This window comes from Oncorhynchus gorbuscha, linkage group LG26, assembly GCF_021184085.1.
Source record: "Oncorhynchus gorbuscha isolate QuinsamMale2020 ecotype Even-year linkage group LG26, OgorEven_v1.0, whole genome shotgun sequence".
NCBI lineage: Eukaryota > Metazoa > Chordata > Actinopteri > Salmoniformes > Salmonidae > Oncorhynchus > Oncorhynchus gorbuscha.
In genome coordinates this window covers 14157891-14175109 of record NC_060198.1, presented here as the reverse complement: position 1 = coordinate 14175109, position 17219 = coordinate 14157891, and the positions used below count along the sequence as shown (strand labels likewise).

The following is a 17219-nucleotide window of genomic DNA, read 5'->3' as shown; positions in this document are numbered from 1 at the left end:
AGTTCATAGGGGCATTACAGAGAGCACAGGCAGTGGGGACTGGGGAATTAAAGACTTATTCTCCAACTTCACAGTGTGGTTCTGTGTTTACACCAGAAACCCTGCTGCACCTCTTCTCGCTCTGTCCTCATCAGTTATTCCACCTACACTGTGTGTGTGTGTGTGTTTGTTCTACTTAATGGGCTTTAAACCTCCCCGGGGACCTGGCAGGGAATATCCCTCCCTCTCTATATCTCTCTCTCTGTACAGTAAGCCGACACAGGAAAAGGATATGGGTTGATTTACATGACTTAGCAGAGACAAGCAGATGCAAGCTGTACTGTGCTGGCCTCGTTGCGCACCTGTAGTAGGGTTGGTTATGCTTCCTCTTGCTACAGCAGAAATATTTAATTGGATGTTTATGTGTTCAGATCGGTTAGTTGAATTTACATGTCAATAAGGTGCAACGCCATTGGCCACCCTTGTAGATAGGGGAAGATTGGTGAGATATTGACTCTAAATCTACATCAATCCCCGATTAGGACACCTCAGAAATACACCCAACATAGTTGCCGGAATCCATGCCAGAAAGGATCATGTGAAAGGTACAAATCTGAACCAGTTCGGTAACGTTTGGGTGGGCATAGTGTTTTTTTCTATCATGGAAAGCCTCTGTCTGCATGTGGAAGTTTCTTTCTCCAGAGTGGAATTCACTATGGATTCCCTATGGAGGCCTACATCGTTGTACAGCTGTGTGTGTTCCCCCGTGGTTGGAAAACCTCCATTGATTGGGTCGGTGTGGTCGTCTACACGGCACGTCGGTGTTGATTCGAAGGGGAAAAGTCCCGTTGTCCTATATTCATAGTTGTGTGGTGTATGCGTGTGTCCGTGCGTGTGCGCAGTGGGCCTGGGGCCTCCGACTGTCCTCCTTGACTCCTACGCTGACTGACAAGTGACACCAGCCACCCACTGTCACTCTGTGTTAAGACGCAGTAGGAGGGAGAAGAGGAGAGATAGCAACAACACACATCAACATAGAAGAGAGAAATCACACAGTGATATGGCCACATTTGTGGCGCAAAAGAGCACAGATCTCCTTATAATACATATTGAAGAAAAGCCACAAATTCATTAACGCCACAACAGATTATGATGAGGTTTATGGGATTTGTGTCCACAAAAGAGATGGATGAAAGGAGTACTGCACAAATCCCTTCCGTCACCCTCTATCAGTCTCCTCGAATACTGTAGTATTCGAGCGTAGTGGTGCCTGCATCACTATGCAAATAGCCATTTGTCTTGTTTGAACAGTGGCCAGTCAGTCACACAGATAGTCAGAGATCTCATATCGATCGAAACAAACAATCTCTCACAAGGCAATATATTTCTGCCCCAACCTCTTATCACCTCCTCTCCTCTTTTAAATCCTCCCCCTTTTGTCTCTGAGACCTAACCCCCCCCCATATGCAAATATATCTCTGGTCAATTAAACTTGAATTCAATTCAATCATGAAGTCAAGTGCAATTCCAGCTTACTTTCTGGATTGACTGACTGTCGACTCCAATGAAATTGACTCAAACCTGCCGCAGCTTCGCTTCCGCTGTGTTTAACGTCTGTTACGATGTCCACTCATTGTACACGTTACGCTGAGCTACCCTTAATGACAGATGGCATTGCTCGCAAACTGCTGTTTGACCTACTTTGGGTCTTTCTCCGTGTCACACACACAGACATTAAAGGAACTCTATTTAGTATGATAAATGGCTGTGTCTGTCTCCATTCAAATACTTGCCGAGGTGTCTCTCTCACCTCTCTTCCTCTCTTTCCCTCTCTCCAACCCGCTCTTAATACAGAACGACCTTCAGCCTCTCAGTGTTGTTTTGATGATCTTCTTACAGCGCCTTCAGAAAGTATTCAAGTTGAGGGGAACTTAATCCACATTTTATGTTACAGCCTGAATTCAAAATGGATGAAATATATATATATTTTTAACCCATCTACACACAATACCTCAATAGAAATTTTGGCAAATGTATTGAAAATTATATATAGAAATCGCATTTGCATAAGTATTCACACCTCTGAGTCACTACTTTGTCGAAGCACCTTTGTCAGCAAATACAGATGTGAGTCTCTATGAGCTTTCCAACGCGTGGATTGTGCAACATTTGCACATAATTTTCAAGCTCTGTAACATCGTTTGGTTATCATTGCTAGACAACCATTTTCAAGGTGATTTAAGTCAAAACTGTAACTCGGCCACTCAGGAACATTCACTGTCTTCTTGGTAAGCAAATCCAGTGTTAATATGGCCTTTCAGGTTATTGTTTCAGGTATTTTGACCTCCTGAAAGGCGAATTCATCTCCCAGTGTCTGGTGGAAAGCAGACAACCAGGTTAACCTCTAGGATTTTGCCTGTGCTTAGCTCCATTATTTTTGTTTTATCCTGAAAAACTCCCCAGACTTAACGATAACAAGCATACCCATAACATGATACAGTCACCACTATGGTTGACATCTTTGAGAGTGGTACTCAGTAATGTCTTTGCCAAAACATTTTCAGTATTGCTTTAGTACTTTGATGCAAACAGGATGCATGTTTTGGATTATGTTTTATTCTGTACAGGCTTCCTTCTTTTCACTCTGTCAATTATTTTAGTATTGTGCAGTAACTACAATGTTGTTGATCCATCCTCAGTTTTCTCCTATCACATGTAACTGTTTTAAAGTCACCATTGGCCTCATGCTGAAATCTCTGAGTGGTTTCCTTCCTCTCGGGCAACTGAGTTAGGAAGGACACCTGTATCTTTGTGGATGTATTGATACACCATCCCAAGTGTAATTAATAACTTCACCATGCTCAAAGGGATATTCAATGTCAACTTTTAAAACAAAACTATCTAGCAATACGTGCCCTTCTTTGCAAGGCATTGGAAAACCTCCCTGGTCTTTGTGGTTGAATCAGTGTTTGAAATTCACTGCTCGACTGAGCGATCCTAAAGATAAATGTATGTGTGTGGTAAAGATATAAGGTAGTCATTATTGCACACAGAGTGAGTCCATGCAACTTGTTAATGAACATTTTACTCCTGAACTTATTTAGGCTTGCCTTAACAAATACATATTGACTCAAGACATTTCAGCTATTCATTTTTTAATTACTTTGTAAAAATGTCAATAAACATAACTCCATTATGACATTCTGGGACATTGTGTGTAGGACAGTGACAGAAAATCTAAATTGAATCCATTTTAAAAAGTCAATGGGTGTGAACACTTGAAGGCATTTTCTTTGGTCAACAACACTTAAAACACTACAGTTGTAACACCAAGATACACCTGGTACATCCTTGTGAACTGCTGATACCTCTCGTTTCATCCATCCTTTGAAATCAGTCCGACTATAGTATTATCCAAAATGTTTCTTTAGTTATCAGATAACACTATTAATGTTTCTTTCTCACATGAATCTGGATGGAAAATCCAAAAAGAACACAGAAAGTCACCATCACTAAAAACATACCAGGACAAGTGGACGTGCTTTATCTAATAACACGACTTCCCTGCCTACAAAATCTACTGTGACTCATAGACAGTCCAAAATGTAGATTGGTGTGTTTGTGCCGACAGTATTTTTAACGTGTTTTATATGTGTGCCTGGCTTTATGTTCCAATCCAATACTTCCTCAATATGACTACTGTGAAACGGAAATTAAAACGCAGTCCCTCAAATAGCCGCCTGCCACTTTTGATACCCGGGCAACGGCACAAATTTAAATCAAATAAACGTATGTTTTAAATAAACGCTGGCTCCAAATGAATTATTAACCAGGTTACCATGAATTGTTTGACTTGTTACATTAAATGATGTGGCCAGTAAGAAACTGCTAACCACTTCCATCTCTACAAACTTAAACCACATATCAAGTGGTACTCTAAATACGAGTCTAGATAAACTATATCTATAAACAGCTACTGTGGCAGGTGTTCTTGTTATTCTCCCCTGCGTTCTATCTGTCCTGCTCTGTTTCCGATAGATGGATAAACCCTCTAGTGTTCATAACCTGGGTCTCGCTGTACCTGGCTATTAAATGGCAATCTCCCAGCTGTCAGAACAGGCATGAAGTGTGATTGAGGAGGAGAGGATGAGAGGGGGATGAGGATGAGAGGACGAAAGGAGAAGAGGATTAGAGAGACGGGGCTGCATCGACGGGGCTGCAGTGGAGCAGGTTGAGAGCTTCAAGTTCCTTGGAGTCTACATCACTGACAAACTAGCATGGTCCAAGCCCACCAAGACAGTCGTGAAGAGGGCACGACAAAACCTATTCCCCCCCAGGAGACGGAAAAGATTTGGCATGGGTCCTCAGATCCTCAAAAGGTTCTACAGCTACATCATTGAGAACATCCCGACTGGTTGCGTCACTGCCTGGTATAACAACTGCTCGGCCTCCGACCGCAAGGCACTACAGAGGGTAGTGCGTACGGCCCAGTACATCACCGGGGCCAAGCTTCCTGCCATCCAGGTCCTCTATACCAGGCGGTGTCAGAGGAAGGCCCTAAAAATTGTCAAAGACCCCAGCTACCCTAGTCGTAGACTGTTCTCTCTGCTACCGCACAGCAAGCGGTACCGGAGCGCCAAGTCTAGGTCCAAGAGGCTCCTAAACAGCTTCTACCCCCAAGTCATAAGACTCCTGAACATCTAATCAAATGGCTCCCCAGACTATTTGCATTGCCCCCCCCCTCCTTTACACCACTGCTACTCTCTGTTGTGATCATCTATACATAGTCACTTTACTAACTCTACCTGCATGTACATATTGCCTCAACTAACCGGTGCCCCCGCACACTGACTCTGTACCTCCGTTTATAGTCTCGCTATTGTTATTTTACTGCTGCTCTTTAATTACCTGTTACTTTTATTTCTTATCTGTATTTTTTAAACTGCACTGTTGGTTAGGGGCTCGTAAGTAAGCATTTCACTGTAAGAATTTCATCTACCCACATACTCATACTGGAGTCCACACACAAATTGAATCCAGCGTGAGACTACAGGGACAGTGGAATGCCAGTATTCACCTTGTGAGAAGCACTGGAGACCTCTGGGGTTTGGAACAGATGTGCAATGCATATTTAAAAGGAAGATAGACAATGAAGACACGCACACAGCTGAACGTACACACCGAATGACCTACTTCATCCCTTTCGCCTACTTCACTTTCATAATAAAGTATGTGTGTGTGTGTACACACAGGGATTCAAAAACACTCCCTGGCTTCGTATGACAGCGAGGCCGCTCATACCGTGTGAACACACACACACACACACACACACACACACACACACACACACACACACACACACACACACACACACACACACACACACACACACACACACACACACACACACACACACACACACACACACACACACACACACACACACACACACACACAATTATGAAAAAGTGTGTTATTACACACTGTTGCTCCACTATGTAACTACTGCTTTGTAATTACACATTTGTGTGTGTGTGTGTGTGTAAATGTTTGTTTCTGGGGAATATTCTCATTGCTGGGAGATTTAAGCACATACTATATGGGTACTTACATAGTAGTACTGCTTGAAATATATGCATACAATATGAAACCATGAGGTTAAATGAGGAATCATTGTGGTATACATGTGAGTAAAATGAGTAGTATTGTTGTACTGTATTGTAGCCCATGCAGAGGCTTTGTCGTTAGAAAAGGTTGTCTTTGGTTCAGTGCGACGACTGAGAGACGATAGCCACTGGGGCTTTGCCATGCTAAACAAATGGTGCTGGACCCGACTGGACTGTAACCTGTGAGAGTTGCCAAACAGACTCCATTCAGATGCAGCCCAATCTGATCTGACAACAGACCAGAAGGGAGTGTGCCTTGGCTCTACTATGGTGACAGACGGCCGCAGGACATTCACAGGTGTGTGTGTGTTTGTGTGTGCGTCTATTGTACACGCTTGCATAGTGTGTGTGTGTGTAAGTATGTATGTGTACACATAAATGTGTGCATGTGTGTGTGAGTAGGTGTTGTTACTCATTCGAATGCGAAACTGAGATCGCATCGGATAGTAAGCAACCAAATAGGACACACACACTCCTCAGTGGAGTATATGTCCACTGTGTGTGAAAACGGGCCAAACATACCAATGAACAGGGGATGTGACTCACTGTGCCACTGAAAGAACACAAAGCTACGACTGCGCCACCACTTCAACCATTTTGCATTAAAGAAGAAACCTAGATGACGACAGCAAACCGCATGTACAATGTACATTTATTTTAAACCTCATTTTAATCAGACATGGGTACTGTAGGTTGTGTGTATGGATGTGTGTGTGTGTGTGTGTGTGTGTGTGTGTGTGTGTGTGTGTGTGTGTGTGTGTGTGTGTGTGTGTGTGTGTGTGTGTGTGTGTGTGTGTGTGTGTGTGTGTGTGTGTGTGTGTGTGTGTGTGTGTGTGTGTGTGTGTGTGTGTGTGTGTGTGACTCACCCCTTTGGGCTTGAAGGGGGGCTGGATCTCGCGGTTCTGGAGGCGTTCCCAGTCGATGCGTCTGAAGAAGGCGTGCTCCTGGATGTCCCTCTCTCCCTCGGAGCCACAGCCCAGACGCTTCGAGGGGTGTTTGGTCATCAGCTGGGAGGGAAAAGCAGGGAAGGGCCATAGAGTTAGAACAGCTAGAATGGCAATTCTACAGATAAACATGTCACTATTCTGTCAATCAGGGAAGGGCCATAGAGATAGATCTCAATTCCACTATGAGGTCATCAGCAAGTGGAGGCTGGCATAGACAGACTAGAAATGGAACGATAGATAGCCATAGAAATAGAAAGACTAAATAGATTCTATATTCTACTATTTGCTCATTGGCTGAGGTTGGGAAAATAAGAAGGGAGGAATGGGAACATGAGTCATGAGTCATGAGTTTAGTGGAGACCATTGAAATTAGGGTCGTCTATAGTCAATATGGGGGCAGTTATTTTCTATGCTTCCTCTTTTTGTTCTCTCAATCTTATTCTCTCTTTTTTTCTGGGTCAGTAGGGAAAACAGATGGGGGTTGTTAAAAGGGATACAATCGTCCTCTCTCCTAGATGTAATGTGTTATGGTTGTCACTTACAATCGCACAGCAGGAGGCGACGTGGGGGCGCACTATGTAGACAAAACCCGACATTGAAAAACCATCAAACAAACGTATTTCCTTGCTGAACTAGAGCAGTAATCACACTCAAACAACATCACGACAAATGTCAATAATGACAGCCACTCTTTGTGGGTTGGATTCACACTGGAGCCAGCCGTACAGAAATGTGTGAACGCACTGCTGTAAGTTGTTTTGGATAAAAGCATCTGCTAAAAGGCATATATTATAAAATAAGAAAACAGTAGTGTACATTTTGTACAGCACGTTGTAGAATAATAGTGAAGATATCAAAACTATGAAATAATACATATGGAATCATGTAGTAACCAAAAAAGGGTTAAACATGTTACATTCCAGATTCTTCAGATAGCCACCCTTTGCCTTGATGACAGCTTTGCAGACTCTTGGCATTCTCTCAACCAGCTTTCCCTGGAATGCTTTTCCAACAGTCTTGAAGGAGTTCCCACATATCCTGAGATCTTGTTGGCTACTTTTCCTTCACTCTGCGGTCCAACTCATCCCAAATCATCTCAATTGGGTTGAGGTCAGGTGATTGTGGAGGCCAGGTCATCTGATGCAGCACTCCATCACTCTCCTTTTTTGTCAAATAGCCCTTACACAGCCTGGAGGTGTGTTGGGTCATTGTCCTGTTGAAAAACAAATAATAGTCCCACTAAGCGCAAACCAGATGGGTTGACGTATCGCTGCATAATGCTGTGGTAGCCATGCTAGTTAAGTGTACCTTGAATTCTAAATAAATCACAGACAGTGTTACTAGAAAAGCACTCCCACACCATCACACCTCCTCTTCCATGCTTCACATTGGGAACCACACATGCGTAAATCATCTGTTCACCAACTCTGTGTCTCACAAAGACACAGCGATGGGAAGCAAAAATCTCAAATTTGGACTCATCAGACAAAAGGACAGATTTCCACAGGTCTAATGTCCATTGCACGTGTTTCTTGGCCCAAGGAAGTCTTTTCCTATTATTTGTGTCCTTTAGTAGAAATTTGACCATGAAGGCCTGATTCACACGGTCTCCTCTGAACAGTTGATGTTGAGATGTGTCTGTTACTTGAACTCTGTGAAGCATTTATTTGGGCTGCAATTTCTGAGGCTAGTAACTCTAATGAACTTATCCTCTGCAGAAGAAGTAACTCTGGGTCTTCCTTTCCTGTGGCGGTCCTCATGAGAGCCAGTTTCATCATAGTACTTGATGGTTTATCCGACTGCACTTGAAGAAACTTTCAAAGTTCTTGACATTTTCTGGATTGACTGACCTTCATGTCTTAAAGTAATGATGGACAGTCGTTTCTCTTTGCTTATTTGAGCTGTTCTTGCCATAATATGGACTTCGTCTTTGAACAATTAGGGCTATCTTCTGTGCATCACCCCTGCCTTGTCACAACACAACTGATTGGCTCAAACGCATTAAGGAAAGAAATTCCACAAATCAACTTTTACCAAGGAAAATCGGTTAATTGAAATGCATTCCAGGTGACTACCTCCTGAAGCTGGTTGAGATAATGCCAAGAGTGTGCAAAGCTGTCAAGGCAAAGGGTGGCGACTTTGAAGAATCTTAATTATAAAATATATTTTGACTTGTTTAACACTTGTGGTTACGACATGATTCCATATGTGTTATTTCATAGTTGTGATGTCTTCACTATTATTCTACATTGCAGAACATATTAAAAATAAAGATAAACCCTCGAAGGAGCAGGTGTCCAAACTTTTAACTGTAACTGTATTTACATTTGTAAAATAGATTTCTCCCTAACCCTACCATCCCTCCCCTAATTGGCATATTTTTAAAATTGAGTTTTTAATTTCACCTTTATTTAACCAGGCAGGCCAGTTGAGAACAAGTTCTCATTTACAACTGCAACCTGGTCAAGATAAAGCAAAGCAGTGCGACAAAAACAACACCGAGTTACACATGGGATAAGCAAACGTACAGTAAATAACACCGTAGAAAAATCTATGTACAGTGTGTGCAAATGTAGTAAGATTAGGGAGTTAAGTAAATGAATAGGCCATAGAGGCAAAATAATTACAATTTAGCATTAACACTGGAGTGATAGATGTGCAGATGATGATGTGCATGTAGAGATAATGGGGTGTAAAAGAGCAAAAAAATAAATAACAATATGGGGATGAGGTAGTTGGGTGTGATATTTACAGATGGGCTGTGTACAGGTACAGCGATCGATCGGTAAGCTGCTCTGACAGCTGATGCTTAAAGTCAGTGATGGTGATATAAGTCTCCAGCTTCAGTGATTTTTGCAATTCATTCCAGTCAATGGCAGCAGAGAACTGGAAGGAAAGGTGGCCAAGGTGTTGGCTTTGGGGATGACCAGTGAAATATACCTGCAGGAACGTGTGCTGCGGGTGGGTGTTGCTATGATAACCAGTGAGCTGAGATAAGGCGGGGTTTTACCTAGCAAAGACTTATAGATGACCTGGAGCCAGTGGGTTTGGCGACGAAAATGTAGCGAGGGCCAGCCAATGAGAGCATACAGGTCGCAGTGGTGGGTAGTGTATGGGGCTTTGGGGACAAAACGGATGGCATTGTGATAGACTGCATCCAATTTGCTGAGTAGAGTGTTGGAGGCTATTTGGTAAATGACATCGCCGAAGTCAAGGATCAGTAGGATAGTCAGTTTTACAAGGGTATGTTTGGCAGCATGAGTGAAGGATGCCTTGTTGCGAAATAGTAAGCCGGTTCTAGATTTAACTTTAGATTGGAGATGCTTAATGTGAGTCTGGAAGGAGAGTTTACAGTCTAAGCAGACACCTAGGTATTTGTAGATGTCCACATATACTAAGTCAGAAACGTCCAGAGTAGTGATGTTAGGCGGGGGTGGTCAGCAATCGGTTGAAGAGTATGCATTTAGTTTTACTAGCATTTAAGAGCAGTTGGAGGCCACGGAAGGAGTATTGTATTACATTGAAGCTTGTTTGGAAGTTCGTTAACACAGTGTTCAAGGAAGGGCCAGATGTATACACCAGCAGTAAGAGCGACATCATTGATAAATACAGAGAAAAGAGTCGGCCCGAGAATTGCACCCTGTGGCACCCCATAGAGACTGCCAGAGGTCCGGACCACAGGCCCTCTGATTTGACACACTGAACTCTATCTGAGAAGTAGTTGGTGAACCAGGCGAGGCAGTCATTTGAGAAACCAAGGCTATTGAGTCTGCCGATAAGAATGCAGAGTTGAAAGCCTTGGCCAGGTCGATGAATACAGCTGCACAGTATTGTCTCTTATCGATGGCGGTTATGATATCATTTAGGACCTTGAGTGTGGCTGAGGTGCAACCATGACCAGCTCGGAAACCAGATTGCATAGTGGAGAAGGTATGGAGGGATTCTAAATGGTTGGTGATCTTGGCTTGGCTTTTGAAGACTAGAAAGGCAGGGCAGGATGGATATAGGTCTATAACAGTTTGGGTCTGGAGTGTCTCCCCCTTCCCTAATGGATCTCAGATGATACAAAAGAGAAGTTGACTAGTAATAGGGGTTGCAACAATTTCGGCAGATAATTTTCGAAAGAGAGGGTCCAGATTTCCTAGCCCAGCTAATTTGTAGGGATCCAGATTTTGCAGCTCTTTCATTACATCAGCTGTCTGGATTTGGGTGGAGTCACTGCGGGTGTGGAGAGCTGTTGGCCAGGGTAGGGGTAGCCACGGCATGGCCAGCTGTAGAGAAATGTTTCTTGAAATTCTCTATTATCATATATTTATCTGTGGTGACAGTGTTTCCTAGCCTCAGTGCAGTGGGCAGCTGGGAGTAGGTGCTCTTATTCTCCATGGACTTTATGGTGTCCCAAAACATTTTGGAATTAGTGCTACATGATGCAAATTTCTGTTTGAAAAAGCTAGCCTTAGCTTTCCTAACTGACTGTATATTGGTTTCTGACTTCCCTGAAAAGTTGCATACCGCAGGGGCTTTTCGATGCTAATGCAGTACGCCACAGGATGTTCTTGTGCTGGTCAAGGGCTGTCAAGTCTGGAGTGAACCAAGGGCTTAGTTCTACATATGTTGAATGGGGCATGCTTATTTAAGATGGTGAGGAAAGCACTTTTAAAGAACAACCAGGCATACTGACGGGATGAGTTCAATATCCTTCTAGGATACCCAGGCCAGGTCGATTAGAAAGGCCTGCTCGCTGAAGTGTTTTAGGGAGCGTTTGACAGTGATGAGGGGTGGTCGTTTGACCGCAGACCCATTACGGACGCAGGCAATGAGGCAGTGATCGCTGAGATCCTGATTGAAGACAACAGAGGTGTATTTACAGGGCAAGTTGGTCAGGATGATATCTATGAGGGTGCCCATGTTTACAGATTTAGGGTTGTACCTGGTAGGTTCCTTGATAATTTGTATGAGATTGAGGGCATCTAGTTTAGATTGCAGGATGGCCGGGGTGCTAAACTATTCTGGTTTAGGTCACCTCACAGTACGAACTCTGAAGATAGATGGGGGGAAATCAATTCACATATGGTGTCCAGGGCACAGCTGGGGGCTGAGGGGGGGGGGGGTCTATAACAAGCGGCAACAGTGAGAGACTTGTTTCTGGAAAGGTGGATTTTTAAAAGTAGAAGCTCAAACTGTTTGGGCACAGACCTGGACAGTATGACAGAACTCTGCAGGCTCTCTCTGCAGTAGCCGCTCCCTTTGGCAGTTCTATCTTGACAAAAATGTTGTAGTTGGGGATGGAAATGTAAGCATTTTTGGTGGCCTTCCTAAGCCAGGATTCAGACACGGCTATGACATCAGGGTTGGCGGAGTGTGCTAAAGCAGTGAATAAAACACATTTAGGGTGGAGGCTTCTAATGTTAGCATGCATGAAACCAAGGCTTTTACGGTTACAGAAGGGTCTTTAGCAGATGGGTCTTTGGCGACATCGCAACGGAAAAGCCTGTTGAAACCACATCAGACGATTACGTCGGCAGACAGGAATCCGGTGATGTGGTGGAGAAAAGCAGTCCGATATGCTCTGGGTTGATATCGCGATGTGCAGACTGGCATGTATTGACCGAGCTAAAGCTGGCTGGTGTCCGAGATAAAAGGTGAAGACCGCTAGCCGTGGCTAACAGTGACTACTAGCTAGTGCGCTTTTGATGGAGGTTCCAGTTATAATGTATAAAAATTGCAGATCCGTACCACATTGGGCGAGGTGGGTTGCAGGAAAGTATATTTAGATCGTAGGTGGAAAGTGAGATTAAAATATATACAAAAAAACAACAACGAAACCGGCTATTTACATGGGGCAACACAAGACAAACACACGTCCGACTGCGATGCCATCTTGGATTGCAACACTTAGGCTTCTACTTCCAGCTTATACATACTATATACATTTTAGGGACACAGTATATTTTACAGCAGTGTATTTTCCTAGTTGAACACGAATTCTAGCTCTTTCTCCTCCCTGTCCTTCTTTAAGTTTCACAACAGCGTGCATGGACTTAAATAGCCCTTTTAGAAAGTTGCCCACTCACGTTGGAACATAATGCTCATTAGGAGTGTGTGTCTGTCGGTGGGCGTATGTTACATAAGCAGGGGGTGAAATTGGTTGCATAGCCAGCCTGGTAGGTACAGTACTCCACTATCTTTACCGAAAAACATCATTTGTTGTAATTGAAATGTAACGAGAGAAAAAGTATTAATGACCGCGTCCAAAATGGCACCTTATTCCCTATGTAGTGCCCTACTTTTGACCAGAGTCTCTGTTGTGGCAGTATGGATGCAGCAACATAGCAGCAACATAGCATCTGGGTATAGCGTCATATACTGTAGGTTAGCATAGGATGGGGGAGCAAAACAAATCCAAAAACTTAGCCACCCTTTGCCTTGATGACAGCTTCGCACACTCTTGGCATTCTCTCAACCAAATTTCACCTGGAATGCTTTTCCAACAGTTTTGACGGAGTTCCCACATATGTTGAGTACTTGTTGGCTGCTTTTCCTTCACTCTGCGGTCCAACTCATCCCAAACCATCTCAATTGGGTTAAGGTTGGGTGATTGTGGAGGCCAGGTCCTCCAATGCAGCTCTCCATCACTCTCCTTCTTGGTCAAATAGCCCATACACAGCCTGGAGGTGTGTTGGGTCATTGACATGTTGAAAAACAAATGATAGTCCCACTAAGTGCAAACCAGATGGGATCAAATCAAATCAAATTGTATTTGTCACATACAAATGGTTAGCAGATGTTAATGCGAGTGTAGTGAAATGCTTGCGCTTCTAGTTCCGACAACGCAGTAATAACCAACGAGTAATCTAACCTAACAATTCCACAACTACTACCTTATACACACACAAGTGTAAAGGGATGAAGAATATGTACATGAAGATATATGAATGAGTGATGGTACAAAACGGCATAGATGCAGTAGATGGTATCAAGTACAGTATATACATATGAGATGAGTAATGTAGGGTATGTAAACATTATATTAAGTGGCATTGTTTAAAGTGGCTAGTGATACATTTTAATATCAATTCCCATCAATTTCCATTATTAAATTGGCTGGAGTTGAGTCAGTATGTTGGCAGCAGCCACTCAATGTTTGTGGTGGCTATTTAACAGTCTGATGGCCTTGAGATAGAAGCTGTTTTTCAGTCTCTCGGTCCCTGCTTTGATGCACCTGTACTGACCTCGCCTTCTGGATGATAGTGGGGTGAACAGGCAGTGGCTCGGATGGTTGTTGTCCTTGATGATCTTTATGGCCTTCCTGTGACATCGGGTGGTGTAGGTGCCCTGGAGGGCAGATAGTTTGCCCCAGGTGATGCGTTGTGCAGACCTCACTACCTTCTGGAGAGCCTTACGGCTGTGGGCGGAGCAGTTGCCGTACCAGGCAGTGATACAGCCCAACAGGATGCTCTCGATCGTGCATCTGTAGAAGTTTGTGAGTGCTTTTGGTGACAAGACAAATTTCTTCAGCCTCCTGAGGTTGAAGAGGCGCTGCTGTGCCTTCTTCACAACGCTGTCTGTGTGGGTGGACCAATTCAGTTTATCCGTGATGTGTAAAGCGAGGAACTTAAAACTTACTACCATCTCCACTACTGTCCCGTCGATGAGGACTGGGGGGTGCTCCCTCTGCTGTTTCCTGAAGTCCACAATCATCTCCTTTGTTTTGTTGACGTTGAGTGTGAGGTTATTCTCCTGACACCACACTCCGAGGGCCCTCACCTCCTCCCTGTAGGCTGTCTCGTCGTTGTTGTTAATCAAACCTACCACTGTAGTGGCATCCGCAAACTTGATGATTGAGTTGGAGGCGTGCATGGCCACACAGTCGTGGGTGAACAGGGAGTACAGGAGAGAGCTCAGAACGCACCCTTGTGGGGCCCCAGTGTTGAGGATCAGCAGGGTGAAGATGTAGTTACCTACCCTCACCACCTGGGGGCAGCCTGTCAGGAAGTCCAGTACCCAGTTGCACAGGGCGGGGTCGAGACCCAGGGTCTCGAGATTGATGACGAGTTTGGAGGGTACTATGGTGTTAAATGCTGAGCTGTAGAACAGCAATCTCACATAGGTATTCCTCTTGTCCAGATGGGTTAGGGCAGTGTGCAGTATGGTTGTGATTGTGTCGTCTATGGACCTATTGGGGCGGTATGCAAATTGGAGTGGGTCTAGGGTGACGGGTAGGGTGGAGGTGATTTGGTCCTTGACTAGTCTCTCAAAGCACTTCATGATGACGGAAGTAGTCGTTTACCTCAGTTACCTTTGCTTTCTTGGGAACAGGAACAATGGTGGCCCTCTTGAAGCATGTGGGAACAGCAGACTGGGATAAGGATTGGTAGAATACTGCTGCAGAATACTGTTGTAGCCATGCTGGTTAAATATGCCTTGAATTCTAAATAAATCACTGACAGTGTCACCAGCAAAGTACACCCACACCATCACACCTCCTCTTCCATGCTTTACGGTGGGAACCACACATGCGGAGATCATCAGTTCACCTACTCTGTGTCTCACAAAGACACAGCGGTTGGAACCAAAAATCTCAAATTTGGACTCATCAGGCCAAAGGACAGATTTCTACCCGTCTAATGTCTATTGTTCATGTTTCTTGGCCCAAGCAAATCTCTTCTTCTTATTGGCGTCCTTTAGTAGTGGTTTCTCTGCAGCAATTTGACCATGAAGACCTGATTCACACAGTCTCCTCTGAACAGTTGATGTTGAGATGTGTCTGTTACTTGAACTTTGTGAAGCATTTATTTGGGCTGCAATTTTCTGAGGCTCATGAAGCTGGTTGAGAGAATGCCAAGAGTGTGCAAAGCTGTCATCAAGGCAAAGGGTGGCTACTTTCAAGAATCTCAAATATAAAATATATTTTGATTTGTTTAACAATTTTTTGGTTACTACATGATTACATGTTATATGTATATGTGTTATTTCATAGTTTTGATGTCTTCACCCGCCGGAAAGTGGTGGTGGCAGCAAAGCATGCTGGGTAATGTAACAACTCCTAAAATGACTGCCAGTCCCTTTCTACTCCTGTCTGTTGGTGGCAGCGTCAGAATTGTGACTTAGACGTGTGTGTGTGTGTGTCACAGCAGGGGAAAAGGAATAAGTAATTGTCAGGGCCGTGTTCACACGTCATGCGGTTCCCCTACACGTTGTGAAAAGGGAACCCTTGTACGCTGCAAACGGAATCCTGTCTGCTTTGCTGGACTTCACCTTCAAAATGTCAACTTGAGGCCTGAGAATCAGTCAGTCTGTGGCTGGTGAGCTAAGGGATCATGACCAGGTTCACAGTGTTCTGTCCTTGCTAGAACACAGGCACACACACCTCCCCGAGACCTTTTGTTCAAGCCAGCCTTAGAGGAAGGCCCATCCACAAAGGCAGAGCATTATCAAAGCAATCCCCCATCTGCAGAAACAATGGAGGGGCCTCACTCTCTTCCACTGACAGAGACAGGGTACCACAGGCTATTAAAGGAAATAAATATAGAAGGAAGGAAGGAAGGAAATAAATATAGAAGGAAGGAAGGAAGGAAATAAATATAGAAGGAAGGAAGGAAGGAAATAAATATAGAAGGAAGGAAGGAAGGAAATAAATAAATATATAAGGAAGGAAGGAAGGAAGGCAGAGAGACTGATAGAGAGAGACTGATAGAGAGAGACTGATAGAGAGGTCGAGGATGTGAGAGCTCTGGAGGTTTAAGTGGGGAGGTGTGGACACGAGTGTGTCATCACACAGCTCGTTGACTCGGCTCAGCCCTGGAACGTTCCATCTCTCCTCCTGCTCGTGTTATTAGTGTCTTCACCTCTCCTCTCACACAGGCACACCCTTCCCTATGTTTCTCCCTCTGCCTTTACATTTGATTTGATTTTGCCACAATATGGCTGCCGTCCAATATATGCACACAGGTGGGTACTATGAGAGATGAAGACCCACACAGTCAAAAATAAGGACAAATTAGTTTTAAGCTTTTAAGTCTCCGTCTCTCCTTCTACTCCCATTTTGAAACCTACGCGCCTGTAACAGACACTATTAAAGGACCTTCAAGGAGCGTAGATGGCCACCCACCATTACACAGGTGGGCACTATAATTGGTGATGAATAGGGATGAGGTACACACATCCATAACTCATCACCATGCTTCTCCAATTCCCCTGGTTTTGAATCCACTACCCCCCCTATAGTACAGTATGCCCTTCGCTATCTAGGTAGTAAACCCGTGCCTACGGGCTACTGTGATAGATCCTTCAATGACATAACCTTTGGCACGTAGCCTTTAGACTAAAGTCAGTAATATCTATCGACAGACTATATCGACGTATCACTTCCTGCTCTTCCTGCTGTACATGTCAATGGAAAGTGTCTTCATAAAGGTTGACTTCATGAAGGGTCAAGGTTAGCGGGGTGAGAGACTAGCTTCAGAGGGGAGTGGGGAAGAACATGGGTTTAAGGGTGATGGTTGTGGGGCTGGATGCAACGGAGAAGGTGGCCATCGAAAAATAACTACATCGACTTCAAATGGGAATTTCCATTCTCGTAATTCTATCTCTATGATCGGGGCGGAGGTTCAAAGGGTTCTTTGGG

At 44.1% G+C, this 17219-nt stretch overlaps 1 protein-coding gene across 1 annotated transcript in view; it reads right to left on the bottom strand.

The window, feature by feature from the left end:
• Positions 1-17219, bottom strand: part of LOC124015685 (protein kinase C alpha type-like) — a 221383-nt gene that overhangs the window by 6077 nt on the left and 198087 nt on the right. Inside the window, exon 16 of the mRNA XM_046331087.1 lies at positions 6512-6652. Within this exon, the coding sequence (XP_046187043.1) occupies positions 6512-6652 (141 nt within the window). The remainder of the gene's footprint in view (positions 1-6511; positions 6653-17219) is intronic.